This window comes from Oncorhynchus mykiss, chromosome 2, assembly GCF_013265735.2.
Source record: "Oncorhynchus mykiss isolate Arlee chromosome 2, USDA_OmykA_1.1, whole genome shotgun sequence".
Taxonomy (NCBI): Eukaryota; Metazoa; Chordata; class Actinopteri; order Salmoniformes; family Salmonidae; genus Oncorhynchus; species Oncorhynchus mykiss.
In genome coordinates, this window is record NC_048566.1 from 78,394,051 (window position 1) to 78,408,666 (window position 14,616).

Sequence of the window (14,616 nt, forward strand, 5' to 3'; positions counted from 1 at the left end):
ATTGTTAAATAGAAACTCTCGTTTTGCTGTTTGTTTCCGTTCTTAAACGGGTTCCGTAATGAATACACCGCTGTTTAGTTGCCTGTTTTGACCATCGTTATTACATTGGTCGGTAGGCCTATCTGTAACACTGCAAAATATAAAGCGGCAGTGTGGGCATATCGCAGTACAATTACAAATGCCGGAGTAATCTTCACGTGATTTATGCATTTTTATTCTCTAAATTTAGCCTAATCCTAGATAAAGTCAACCTGGGAGTTAAATTAGAAATGTAGATTTGTTTTAATTTTAATATAGGCCTAATGTGTAGACCAAAATGAAACCTCTCCCTCAATAAAACAAAGGAGCTGATCGTGGACTACAAGAGACAACAGAGAGAGCACGCCCCATCCACATCGATGGGGCCGCAGTAGAGAGGGTCAAACGCTTCATGGTCCTCTTCGGCGTGCACATCACCGAGGACATGAAAAGGTCCCCCCACACCGAGATCGTTGTGAAGAAGGAGAAATAACGCCTCTTCAACCTCAGAAGGCTGAAGAAATTCGGCTTGGTCCGTAAGAGCCATCGCTACAGTAAGTAGTTGGGGGGGTGAGGGCGCCGCGATTTTTTTTGGCAGACTGGGGGGGTTGAAAGGTTTTAATTGCGTTGGCTCGGCTATATCGTATGTCAGTCAGCTAATGCAGGACAATTAAAGGCCCAGTGCACAACTTTTGTGAAAGAAATACAAAGATTTTTAAATGATAATTATTCAGATTTTTCAGGGGGTGTTGCAGCACCCTCAGCTCCCCTACTTCCCGAGGCTATGCTAAGAGCCAATTTATGTTTGATCTGAAAATGTGGTCAGAGGCACCATATGGATGGCGTAACGCAATTGCGGAGCCTCCAGAGGCCAAATTGAGCGCCGTACCGCATCACCATGTGCCTCTCAAATTTTGTAACAATGAAGAGGGCGCCATAACTCCGCATTGACATGATTGGTTGATGGTAGGTGAGGGTGGAAGGTCCTGTATAAACACAAACTAATTTCCTTGACAAATTCCTTCACAACAGCTCTGAGCTGCTCAGCGAAGTGCAGTAAGTATGAATGTCCAAAAAGGCTGCATGGCCAATGCAGACATCGGATTGACTATGCAACGCCTTTAAAAGGCTCTTCAGTGGCTATGCAGAGTTTACTGTGTATGGCCTCTGCAGAAGTCAGGACATTCATACTTTTTGCACTTTGCGGAGCAGAGCTGCTATGAAGGAAGTTGTCAAGAACGTGAGTTTGTGTTTATACACGACCTCCCGCCACCACCAACCAATCATGTCAATGCGGAGCGAGCCCTCCACATTGTTACAAAATTTAGGAGGTGCATGGTGATGCGGTACGGAGTTCAATTTGGATTCCACAAACCTCTAGAGGCTATGCAATTGTCTAACCAGCTGTACAGTCTCCGGATTGCAAATGGAGCAGGCATAAATTGGCTTAAAGTCTCTGCATGGTCAATCTGACATCTGCAGTGGCAGTATAGCATTTACTGTGATGCGGCCTCCACAGAAGTTCAAACTTCTTCGCGAACAGAGTAGAGCTGTTGTGAAGGAAGTTGTCAAGGAAGTACATTTGTATTTAAACAGGACCTTCCACCCTCATCTACCATCAACCAATCATGTCAATCCGGAGCTATACGGAGCCCTCCACATTGTTAAAACATTTTGGATGCACACAGCGATGCGGTACAGAGCTTGATTTGCCCTCGGCAAGCCTCCGGAGGCTCTGCAATTGCAAACTCACTTTACGGAGCCTCCGGATCACATTTCGGAAAGCCTCCGGTAAGTGTAAATCCTCTATTAGAACCGTTGCTGACAGGTGTATAAAATCGACCACACAGCCATGCAATCTCCATAGACAAACATTGACAGTAGAATGGCCTTACTGAAGAGCTTAGTGACTTTCAATGTCAATGTGGCACTGTCATAAGATGCCACCTTTCCAATATGTTCATTTGTCAAATTTCTGCCCTGCTTTCCCGGTCAACTGTAAGTGCTGTTATTGTGTAGTGGAAATATCTAGGAGCTACAAAGGCTCAGCTGTGAAGTGGTAGGCCACACAAGCTCATAGAAAGGGACCTCTGAGTGCTGAAGCGTGTAGCGAGTAAAAATCGTCTGTCCTCGATTGCAACACTCACTACTGAGTTCAAAACTGCCTCGGGAAGCAACGTCAGTACAATAACTGCCAAGCGTTGGCTGTAGTGGTGTAGACCTTAGTGCTGCTTTTGATACTCGATCACCATATTCTTTTGGAGAGATTGGAAAACCAAATTGGTCAACACGGACAAGTTCTAGCCTGGTTTAGATCTTAGCTGTCGGGAATATATCAGTTTGTCTCTGTGGATGGTTTGTCTTCTGACAAATCAACTGTAAATTTCGGTGTTCCTCAAGGTCCCAGTTTAGGACCACTATTATTTTCACTGTATATTCTACCTCTTTGTGATATAATTTGGAAACATAATGTTAACTTTCACTGCTATGCGGACGATACACAGCTGTACATTTCGATGAAACATGGTGAAGCCCCAAAATTTCCCTCCCTGGAAGCCTGTGTTTCAGACATAAAGAAGTGGATAGCGTCAACTGTTTTACTTTTTAAACTCTGACAAAACAGAGATGCTAGTTCTAGGTCCCAAGAAACAAAGAGATCTGCTGTTGGGATCTGATAATTAATCTTGATGGTTGTACAGTCGTCTCAAATAAAACTATGAAGGACTTCGGTGAATTTTAAGTATACTCTCTATTTCTCTTCTCACGGAGGACCTGAGCCCTTGAACCATGCCTCAGGACTATCTGGCCTGATGACTCCTTGCTGTCCCAAGTCCACCTGGTCATGCTGCTGCTCCAGTTTCAACTGTTCTGCCTAAGGCTATGGAACCCTGACCTGTTCACTGGATGTGCTACCTTGTCCCGGACCTGCTGTTTTGGACCCTCTCTCTACCGCACCTGCTGTCTCTGACTCTGAATGATCGGCTATGAAACGCCAACTGACATTTACTCCTGAGGTGCTGACCTGTTGCACCCTCTACAACCGCTGATTATTATTATCTGACCCAGCAGGTCATCTATGAACGTTTGAACATCTTGACCATGTTCTGTTATTGCCACCCGGCACAGCCAGAAGAGGACTGGCCACCCCTCAGAGCCTGGTTCCTTCTTAGGTTTGTTCCTATGTTCTGTCCTTTCTAGGGAGTTTTTGCTAGCCACCGTGCTTCTACGTCTGCATTGCTTGCTGTTTGGGGTTTTAGGCTGGGTTTTTGAACAGCACTTTGTGCATCCAAAATGTTTTTGTACAGCTTATGTGAAAAGGGCTTTATAAATAAATTTGAGTGTATATCTCGCCGCCATTGGACTCTGGAGCAGTGGAAACGTGTTCTCATGCTTCATTCAGCCCGACGGACGAATCTGGGTTTAGCAGATGCCAGGAGAACACTACCTGCCCGAAAGGCATAGTCCAACTGTTAGGTTTGGTGGAGGAGGAATAATGGTCTGGAACTGTTTATCATGGTTTGGGCTAGGTCCCTTAGTTCCAGTGAAGGGTAATCTTAACGCTACAGCATGCAATGAATGCCATTCTAGACGATTCTGTGTTTCCAACTTTGTGGCAACAGTTAGAGGAAGGCCCTTTCCTGTTTTAAGACAAAGCAAGGTCCGTCCAGAAATAGTTTGTTGAGATCGGTGTGGAAGAACTTGACTGTCCTGCACAGAGCCCTGACATCAACCCCATCAAACACCTTTGAGGTGAATTGGAACGCTGACTGCTGCGAGCGAGGCCTAATCGCCCAACATCAGTGCCTGACCTCACTAATGCTCTTGTGGCTGAATGGAAGCAAGTCCCCGCCGCAATGTTCTAGTGGAAAGCCTTCCAAGAAAAGGGGAGGCTATTATAGTAGCAAAGGGGGGACCAACACCATATTAATGGCCATGATTTTGGAATGAGGTGTTTGACTAGCAGGTCTCCAAATACTTTTGGTCGTGTAGTGTATATTATGTTTGGTACGGTTACATAAGACAGAAGGTTACTGAAGAAAAAAACAAAAGGAGGGTGGGTGTGTAACGAGAAGGTTGAGTGTTTGAATTTCATCACGGACAACTTTAGCATTTTAGCAACTTTGCAATTACTTGCTACTTTTTATTTACTTTTCAACTACTTAGCATGTTAGCTATTCCTAACCCTAACCCTTTAATGTAACTCCTAACCCAAATTCCTAGCCTAGCTAACTTTAGCCAGCTAGCTAGCATTAGCCACCTAGCCAAAGTTAGCAACAACTAATTGGAATTTGTAACATATCATATCAAATGGTAACATATTTTTGTGAATTTTTAACATGTCTAATGAAATGGATGATGGACATCCACTAATTAATGCATACCAACGAATCGTAACATATCATATTAAATGGAGTGTCTTGGATTTATGTACAGAACAATACGAAATGATCTGAAACATGGTTGCAGCTGGCCTCCAGGACATCTACAGCACCTGGTGTCACAGGAAGGCCAAGAAGTAGATCATCAAGGACCTCAGCCACCCAAGCCTCAGCATGTTCACCCCACTACCATCTGGAAGCGGAATACGGAAGTCCCATAGGGAGGTGCAAAATTGGCCCAGCGTCATCCGGGTTAGGGGGGGGGGGGTTTGGCCAGGGGGGCTTTACTTGGCTCATCGCGCTCTAGCGACTCCTTGTGTAGGGCCGGGCGCCTGCAGGCTGACTTCGGTCATCAGTTGAATGGTGTTTCCTCTGACACATTGGTGCAGCTGGCTTCTGGGTTAAGCGAGTGGGTGTTAATAAGAAGCACAGTTTGGCGGGTCATGTTTCGGAGGATGCATGACTCGCCGTTCCCAAGCCCGTTGTTGAGTTGCAGCGATGAGACAAGATAGTAATTGGTGAGAAAAGGGTGTAAAAATTACAGCAAAAATGTACACCCAATTCTTTTTACGAGAATAGAGCTAAGCATAAGCAAAATCCTAGAGGAAAATCTAGGTTAATTCTGCTTTCCAACGGACACTGGGAGACAAGTTCACTTTTCAGCAAAAAATAAATACAAACAAGTCCAAATATACAGTGGGGCAAAAAAGTATTTAGTCAGCCACCAATTGTGCAAGTTCTCCGACTTAAAAAGATGAGAGGCCTGTAATTTTCATCATAGGTACACTTTGACTAGGACAGACAAAATGAGAAAAAGAAATCCAGAAAATCACATTGTAGGATTTTTTATGAATTTATTTGCAAATTATGGTGTAAAATAAGTATTTGGTCAATAACAAAAGTTTATCTCAATACTTTGTTATATACCCTTTGTTGGCAATGACAGAGGTCAAACGTTTTCTGTAAGTCTTCACAAGGATTTCATACACTGTTGCTGGTATTTTGGCCCATTCCTCCATGCAGATCTCCTCTAGAGCAGTGATGTTTTGGGGCTGTTGTTGGGCAACACGGACTTTCAACTCCCTCCAAAGATGTTCTATGGGTTTGAGATCTGGAGACTGGCTAGGCCAATCCAGGACCTTGAAATGCTTCTTACGAAGCCACTCCTTCGTTGCCCGGACAGTGTGTTTGGGATCATTGTCATGCTGAAAGACCCAGCCACGTTTCATCTTCAATGCCCTTGCTGATGGAAGGAGGTTTTCACTCAAAATCTCACAATACAGTGCCTTGCGAAAGTATTCGGCCCCCTTGAACTTTGCGACCTTTTGCCACATTTCAGGCTTCAAACATAAAGATATAAAACTGTATTTTTTTGTGAAGAATCAACAACAAGTGGGACACAATCATGAAGTGGAACGACATTTATTGGATATTTCAAACTTTTTTAACAAATCAAAAACTGAAAAATTGGGCGTGCAAAATTATTCAGCCCCTTTACTTTCAGTGCAGCAAACTCTCTCCAGAAGTTCAGTGAGGATCTCTGAATGATCCAATGTTGACCTAAATGACTAATGATGATAAATACAATCCACCTGTGTGTAATCAAGTCTCCGTATAAATGCACCTGCACTGTGATAGTCTCAGAGGTCCGTTAAAAGCGCAGAGAGCATCATGAAGAACAAGGAACACACCAGGCAGGTCCGAGATACTGTTGTGAAGAAGTTTAAAGCCGGATTTGGATACAAAAAGATTTCCTTAGCTTTAAACATCCCAAGGAGCACTGTGCAAGCGATAATATTGAAATGGAAGGAGTATCAGACCACTGCAAATCTACCAAGACCTGGCCGTCCATCTAAACTTTCAGCTCATACAAGGAGAAGACTGATAAGAGATGCAGCCAAGAGGCCCATGATCACTCTGGATGAACTGCAGAGATCTACAGCTGAGGTGGGAGACTCTGTCCATAGGACAACAATCAGTCGTATATTGCACAAATCTGGCCTCTATGGAAGAGTGGCAAGAAGAAAGCCATTTCTTAAAGATATCCATAAAAAGTGTCGTTTAAAGTTTGCCACAAGCCACCTGGGAGACACACCAAACATGTGGAAGAAGGTGCTCTGGTCAGATGAAACCAAAATTGAACTTTTTGGCAACAATGCAAAACGTTATGTTTGGCGTAAAAGCAACACAGCTCATCACCCTGAACACACCATCCCCACTGTCAAACATGGTGGTGGCAGCATCATGGTTTGGGCCTGCTTTTCTTCAGCAGGGACAGGGAAGATGGTTAAAATTGATGGGAAGATGGATGTAGCCAAATACAGGACCATTCTGGAAGAGAACCTGATGGAGTCTGCAAAAGACCTGAGACTGGGATGGAGATTTGTCTTCCAACAAGACAATGATCCAAAACATAAAGCAAAATCTACAATGGAATGGTTCAAAAATAAACATATCCAGGTGTTAGAATGGCCAAGTCAAAGTCCAGACCTGAATCCAATCGAGAATCTGTGGAAAGAACTGAAAACTGCTGTTCACAAATGCTCTCCATCCAACCTCACTGAGCTCGAGCTGTTTTGCAAGGAGGAATGGGAAAAAATGTCAGTCTCTCGATGTGCAAAACTGATAGAGACATACCCCAAGCGACTTACAGCTGTAATCGCAGCAAAAGGTGGCGCTACAAAGTATTAACTTAAGGGGGCTGAATAATTTTGCACGCCCAATTTTTCAGTTTTTGATTTGTTAAAAAAGTTTGAAATATCCAATAAATGTCGTTCCACTTCATGATTGTGTCCCACTTGTTGTTGATTCTTCATAAAAAAATACAGTTTTATATCTTTATGTTTGAAGCCTGAAATGTGGAAAAAGGTCGCAAAGTTCAAGGGGGCCGAATACTTTCGCAAGGCACTGTACATCACTGTAGCTGAGCTCTCTGCCATCAGGATGTCTATACCAGGGCCATATATCAGGGCTACCCCTAAGACTGCTGGGCAGTTCATCAAATGGCTACCTGGACAATTTGCAATTACCCCTTTTATTTGTATTTTTTCTTATTTGTTTACACTGATTCTCTTGCACAGGCTTGATAGACACTCATTGGACTCTAACCACACACTCACACATATTACACTGATACTCCCAACACACACACACACACACGCACACAATCTTCACATACGCTGCAGCTACCCTCTGTTTATTATCTATGCATAGTACTTTACCCCTACCTACAATTGAGTTACATATTACCTCAACTACCCTGTACCCCTGTACATTGACTTGGTACCAGTATCCCTTGTGTGTGTATATAGCCTTGTTATGTTTATGCAAATGTATTAAAAATATAATATCTAAACTTGTTTTCACTTTGTCATTTTATTTTTTTATTTCACCTTTATTTTACGAGGTAGGCTAGTTGAGAACAAGTTCTCATTTGCAACTGTGACCTGGCCAAGATAAAGCAAAGCAGTGTGACACAGACAACAACACAGAGTTACACATGGAGTAAACAATAAACAAGCCAATAACACAAACAAGTCAATGACACAGTAGAAAATAGTTGAAGTTTAAAGTTGGTGAGGGAAATAAGTCTCCAACTTCAGCGATTTTTGCAATTCGTTCCAGTCACTGGCAGCAGAGAACTGGAAGGAAAGGCGGCCAAACGAGGTGTTGACTTTGGGGATGATCAGTGAGATACCTGCTGGAACGTGTGCTACTGGTGGGTGTTGTTATCATGATTATGGTGTATTGTGTTATGGTGTATTTGTATCTTTGTATCTTTAATCCATTTTAAATTCAGACTGGAACAACAAAATGTGGAAGTATGAATACTTTCAGAAGGCACTGTATATACTGTATTCTAGTTATGGCTCATCCTATATAACTACTGCTTTACACACCTATTTCACATAGGCCTACTGTCCATACTGTCTATACACACCATTCATATACATACAGTACATTTTTATATTCCAGACTCTGGTTTGGAAGCTAATTCTTGCAATTCTATCGATTTGCCATGGAGTTTTGAACTGTGTTTATGTAGGCCTACTTTATTCTCGACACATCTCATTCTAATATTTGTACTACTGTACATTGCACTGTTTATACACACCACATATTTATTTATATACTGGACTCTTGACATTGCTCACTGCAATAGCCTATACCTGCTGCTGTAGCCTACATATAATTCTTAATTCTTCTATATGTTGTGTAAATTCATCCTGTGTATATATACATATGTAACGGATGTGAAACGGCTAGCTTAGTTAGCGTGGGCGCTAAATAGCGTTTCAATCACTTGCTCTGAGACCTTGAAGTAGTAGTTCCCCTTGCTCTGCAAGGGCCGCGGCTTTTGTGGAGCGATGGGTAACGATGCTTCGAGGGTGACTGTTGATGTGTGCAGAAGGTCCCTGGTTCGCGCCCGGGTATGGGCGAGGGGACGGTCTAAATTTGTACTGTTACATTGATGCTGTTGACCCGGATTACTGGTTGCTGCGGAAAAATGAGGAAGGTCAAAAGGGGGGTGAGTGTAACGGATGTGAAACGGCTAGCTTAGTTAGCGTGGGCGCTAAATAGCGTTTCAATCACTTGCTCTGAGACCTTGAAGTAGTAGTTCCCCTTGCTCTGCAAGGGCCGCGGCTTTTGTGGAGCGATGGGTAACGACGCTTCGTAGGTGTCAGTTGTTGATGTGTGCAGAAGGTCCCTGGTTCGCGCCCTGGTATGGGCGAGGGGACGGTTTAAAATTATACTGTTACACATAGATGACATACAAATTTAATTTGGTATATGTGTGTAGGCCTACTTGTTTGACAGTTTAATGGAGATACTAACATAAGCATTTAGCTGCACCAACTATAACATATGCTAAACTGCGACCAATAAACTTTGAAACGAACATGTATGGTCATGTATCATCGTTGTTGTAATCGATCAATACGATAACATATTGACTACATATCCCAAGGGGCAAAGCCAACTTTATCATCGTTTCCAGGAAGTTGGGTGCGTTGTCAAGCAAACTTGTGCGTGTCTTTGTAAATGCTCTGAAGAATGTTCACTTCATAAGGTAAGAAAAAAATACGACGTTGGATATTTGATCATCATAATGAAGAGTTATTTGTGATTACATTTAGCCTTTTACAGTCATTTGTTATCTGCAGCCAATCAAAACGTCAACAAACTTGTATGCAATTGAGATGTTAGACCGCTTGTTTTCATATCCTAGCTTTAAGTGTGGGATGTCAGCTAGCTAACTAGCTAGCTAGGCTAACTAACCAAATGTCCAGATTAGTTACTTCTTCTGACAGTGCCTCAGAATGTCTTCTTTAGGAATTGATACAACATACGTTAGATACAGTATGTTAATCAGAAGTTGATAATGATAAGCCAAATATTATATGCTTTGAGTTTATAAAGCTAGCTATATTATTCCATGGTTTCCATTGCAAAAACAGGAGCTACATCATCACCCTGAATTTCCACGTAGGCTACCAACCTTCTGACACAGAGAATCAGGGGCAGACTGGGACCAGAAATCGGCCCTGGCATTTCTATTTTTTTCCCCCTTGAGGCCCCCCACACTGGCCTATTTTTTTTTTTGTATTTCATTTTTCCTCCAGGCCCCATTATTAGCAATCCCTTTGTGCAAAAAAACCCAGGTTAGACAGACCCACTGGGCCAAAACTGGACTGGCCCATCAGGCATTTCATGTAAATGCCAGATGGGCCAGTCTGCCCCTGCACAGAATGTTACTTTTTTCACTAACCTATTATTATTTACCATTATTTGACCACTTCCAGGTGTCTGTGAGTGATGATTTGTTCCCAGGACTCAGCGAGGGTACTGGTGACTGAGCTGAGTGGGTCTGGTCAGATGAACCCAACCCCTGCTGCTTATGAGGACTCTGACATGCAGGTGGAGCTCTACCTCTCTCCAGAAAAGCTGGTGGGGCTCCTATTGGTAAAGGGAGGGGTGTGGCCCTTTTTATAGGCTAATTATAGCTGTGGAAGCATGCTTGACTGAATTTAGTGCATCAACACAATTCTATAATTGGGCAATTCCATGCCAGCGTAGCCCTAAAATATTTTTGCTATCTCAGATTCTAACATAAACTTCATTGGGAGGAAGAATATGTTTGACATGCTTTTTACATTTGTATCACAAACCATTTATGAGACAATCATGAGTACCAGAGTTAGCTCTCTGGTACTTTTAAGGAAATTACCCATTTTATACATAGAAATTGACACTATAGATCATTAACCCAATCACAGCCTTCCTTTAGGTTTGCATATGCAGCAAATCACCAGCAATACATTTTCCCATTCACTGTGTTGGTGGTGCTCATAACATTTATCATAACTTCAGAATTAGCAGAGAGCCCACTCTGGACATTTTATGTTATCGTAGTGTATAGGCCTATTATTCCAAACAATATGTTTTAAAATGAACCAAATCAAAAAGGGTATTTTGATTTTTAAAGTTGAATAAATTCATGTGAATATTTCTATTTCAGAATCTATACATACTCCATATGCTAGAGCACACTATAAGGAGTATAATGACACCAATATGTTGTCTGTATCATAAACAGTTCACGGACCATAAGGTCTTATAGGAGTCATGTATAAAGTACAGTACCTTCAGAAAGTATTCATACCTCTTGACTTATTCCACATTTTGTTGTATTACAGCCTAAATTCAAAATTGATTAAATCGTTTTCCCCCCACACCCATATACACATACTCTAATACCCCATAATGACAAAGTGAACACCTTTTTTAGAAATTTTAGCAAATTTATTAACAAATTAAATACAGAAATACTGATTTACAGAAGTATTCACACCCCTAAGTCAATACTTTGTAGAAGCACCTTGGGCGACGATTACAGCTGTGAGTCTTTCTGGGTAACATTTTAGTCATTTAGCAGACACTCTTATCCAGAGAAGCTTACAGTAATGAGTGCATACATTTTTAATTCTCTAAGACCTTTCCACACCTGGATTGTGCAACATTTGCCCATTATACTTTTCAGAATCTTTCAAGCTCTGTCAAATTGGTTGTTGATTATTAATAGACAGCCATTTTCAGATCTTGCCATACGTTTTTAAAACTGTAACTCGGCCATTCACTGTCTTCTTGGTAAGCAACTCCAGTGTAGATTTGGCCTTGTGTTTTAGGTTATTGTCCTGCTGAAATGTGAATTAATCTCAGTGTCTAGCATTAAGCAGACTGAACCAGGTTTTTCTCTAGGATTTTGCCATGCCATTTTATTTTTTATCCTGAAAAACTGCCCAGTGCTTAACGATTACAAGCATACCCATAACATGATGCAGCCACCACTGTGCTTGAAAATATGGAGAGTGGTACTTCGAACTGTGTTGTATTGGATTTGCCCCAAACATAACACTTTGTATTCAGGACAAAGAGTTAACAATCTGCCACATTTTTTGCAGAATTACTTTAGTGCCTTGTTGCAAACAGTATGCATGTTTTGGATTTTTTTTTTATAGGCTTCCTTCTTTTCACTCTGTCAATTAGGTTAGTGTTGTGGAGTAAATACAATGTTGTTGATCCATCCTCAGTGTTCTCCTATCACAGCCATTAAACTCTAACTGTTTTAAAGTCATCATTGGCCTCATGGTGAAATCTCTGAGTGGTTTCCTTCCTTTCTGGCAACTGAGTTAGGAAGGACGCCTGTATCTTTGTAGTGACTGGGTGTATTGATACACCATCCAAAGTGTATTAATAACTTCACCTTGTTCAAATGGATATTCAATGTTTTTTCTTTTTTTTGTTTTGTTACCCATCTACCAATAGGTGCCCTTCGCGAGGCATTACAAAACCTCCCTGGTCTTTGAGGTTGAATCTGTTTGAAATTCACTGCTCGACTGTGGGACCTTACAGATAATTGTGTGGGTACAGAGATGAGGTAGTCATTCAAAAATCAGGTTAAACACTATTATTGTACACAGTCCATGCAACTTATGTGACTTGTTTAGTAAATGTTTACTCCTCAACTTATTTAGGCTTTCCATAACAAAGGGGTTGAATACTTATTGACTCAACACATTTCAGCTTTTAATTTGTAAACATTTCAAAAACCATAATTACACTTTTATATTATGGGGTATTTTGTGTGTGTGTGTGTGTGTGTGTGTGTGTATAGGCCAGTGACAAACAGATCTAAATGTCATTTATTTTAAATTCAGTCTGTAACACAACAAAATGTGGAAAAAGTTAAAGGGTGTGAATTAGAGGTCGACCGATTATGATTTTCCAACACTGATACCGGTTATTGGAGGACCAAAAAAAGCCGATACCGATTTTGTATTTTTTTTTTTATATATATTTTTTAGTAACAACAATACTGAATGAACACTTTATTTTAACTTAATATAATACATCAATAACATAAATTTAGTCTCAAATAAATAATGAAACATGTTCAATTTGGTTTAAATAATGCAAAAACAAAGTGTAAAAGTGCAATATTTGCCATGTTAAAAAGCTAACGTTTAAGTTCCTTGCTCAGAAAATGAGAACATATGAAAGCTGGTGGTTCCTTTTAACATGAGTCTAAAATATTCCCAGGTAAGAAGTTTTAGGTTGTAGTTATTATATGAATTATAAGACTATTTCTCTCTATACCATTTGTATTTCATATACCTTTGACTATTGGATGTTCTTATAGGCACTATAGTATTGCCAGCCTAATCTCGGGAGTTGATAGGCTTGAAGTCATAAACAGCGCAATGCTTGAAGAGCTGCTGGCAAATGCAGGAAAGTGCTGTTTGAATGAATGCTTACAAGCCTGCTGCCTACCATCGCTCAGACTGCTCTATAAAATATCAAATCATAGACTTCATTTTAATATAATAACACACAGAAATACGAGCCTTAGGTCATTAATACGGTCAAATCCGGAAACTATTATTTCAAACAACAAAACGTTTATTCTTTCAGTGAAATACAGAACCGTTCCCTATTTTATCTAATGGGTGGCATACCTAAGTCTAAATATTGCTGTTACATTGCACAACCTTCAATGTTATGTCATAATTATGTACAATTCTGGCAAATTAATTACGGTGTTTGTTAGGAAGAAATGGTCTTCACACAGTTCAACGAGCCAGGCAGCCCAAACGGCTGCAAATACCCTGACTCCTCTTGCACAGAACGCAAGAGAAGTGACACAATTTCCCTAGTTAAAATAAATTAATGTTAGCAGGCAATATTAACTAATATGCAGGTTTAAAAATATATACTTGTGTATTGATTTTAAGAAAGGCATTGATGTTTATGGTTAGATACACATTGGTGCAACGACAGGGCTTTTTTTCACGAATGCGCTTGTTAAATCATCACCCATTTGGCGAAGTAGGCTGTGATTTGATGATAAATTAACAGGCACCGCAATGATTATATGCAACGTAGGACAATCTAGATAAACTAGTAATATCATCAACCATGTGTAGTTAACTAGTGATCATGTTAAGAATGATTGATTGTTTTTATAAGATACGTTTAATGCTAGCTAGCTCTTTGCTGCACTCGCATAACAGGTCATCAGCCTGCCACGCAATATCCTCGTGGAGTGCAATGTAATCGGCCATAATTGGTGTCCAAAAATGCAGATTACCGATTGTTATGAAAACTTGAAATTGGCCCTAATTAATCGGCTATTCCGATTAATCGGTCAACCTTTAGTGTGAAAACTTTCGGAAGGCGCTGTAGGTCTAAAATTTCCACTATCATAAAAAATAAATTATTAAAAAACATTTGATACAAATGTAAAAAGCATGTCAAACATCCTACCAGAACAATCTGAGATACCAAAAATATATTTTTAGCCTACGCTGGCATGGAATCGCCCAATTGTATTCGGCAGAAAACCTATTGGTTGCGATATGGGCTGCATTGCCGACATTGCTGAGTCATATTTTTGGGTTCCTTACCCGTATGAAGACAGAAAGCTATATACATTCGTGGGCAAAGTTTTGAGAATGACACAAATCTACATTTTCACAAAGTCTGCTGCCTCAGTGTCTTTACATATTTTTTGTCAGATGTTACTATGGAATACAGAAGTATAATTACAAGCATTTCAAAAGTGTCAAAGGCTTTTATTGACAATTACATGAAGTTGATGCAAAGAGTCAATATTTGCAGTGTTCACCCTTCTTTTTCAAGACCTCTGCAATCTGCCCTG

The 14,616-nt window shown here is 40.8% G+C and overlaps 1 protein-coding gene across 7 annotated transcripts in view; it reads left to right on the forward strand.

The window, feature by feature from the left end:
• The first annotated feature begins 57 nt into the window (after positions 1-57).
• lrrc56 (leucine rich repeat containing 56) overlaps positions 58-14,616 on the forward strand; it is a 57,456-nt gene continuing 42,897 nt past the window's right edge. The window contains exons 1-2 of one of the 7 annotated variants that reach the window (XM_036956224.1): positions 58-572; positions 10,202-10,361. In XM_036956224.1, coding sequence (XP_036812119.1) covers positions 10,215-10,361 — 147 coding nt within the window. In that variant the 5' untranslated portion in view covers positions 58-572; positions 10,202-10,214. Of the gene's footprint in view, positions 573-9,322; positions 9,469-10,201; positions 10,362-14,616 lie in introns of those variants that run through there. The other 6 variants (XM_036956238.1, XM_021572950.2, XM_021572957.2 and 3 more) reach the window with 6 other exon arrangements.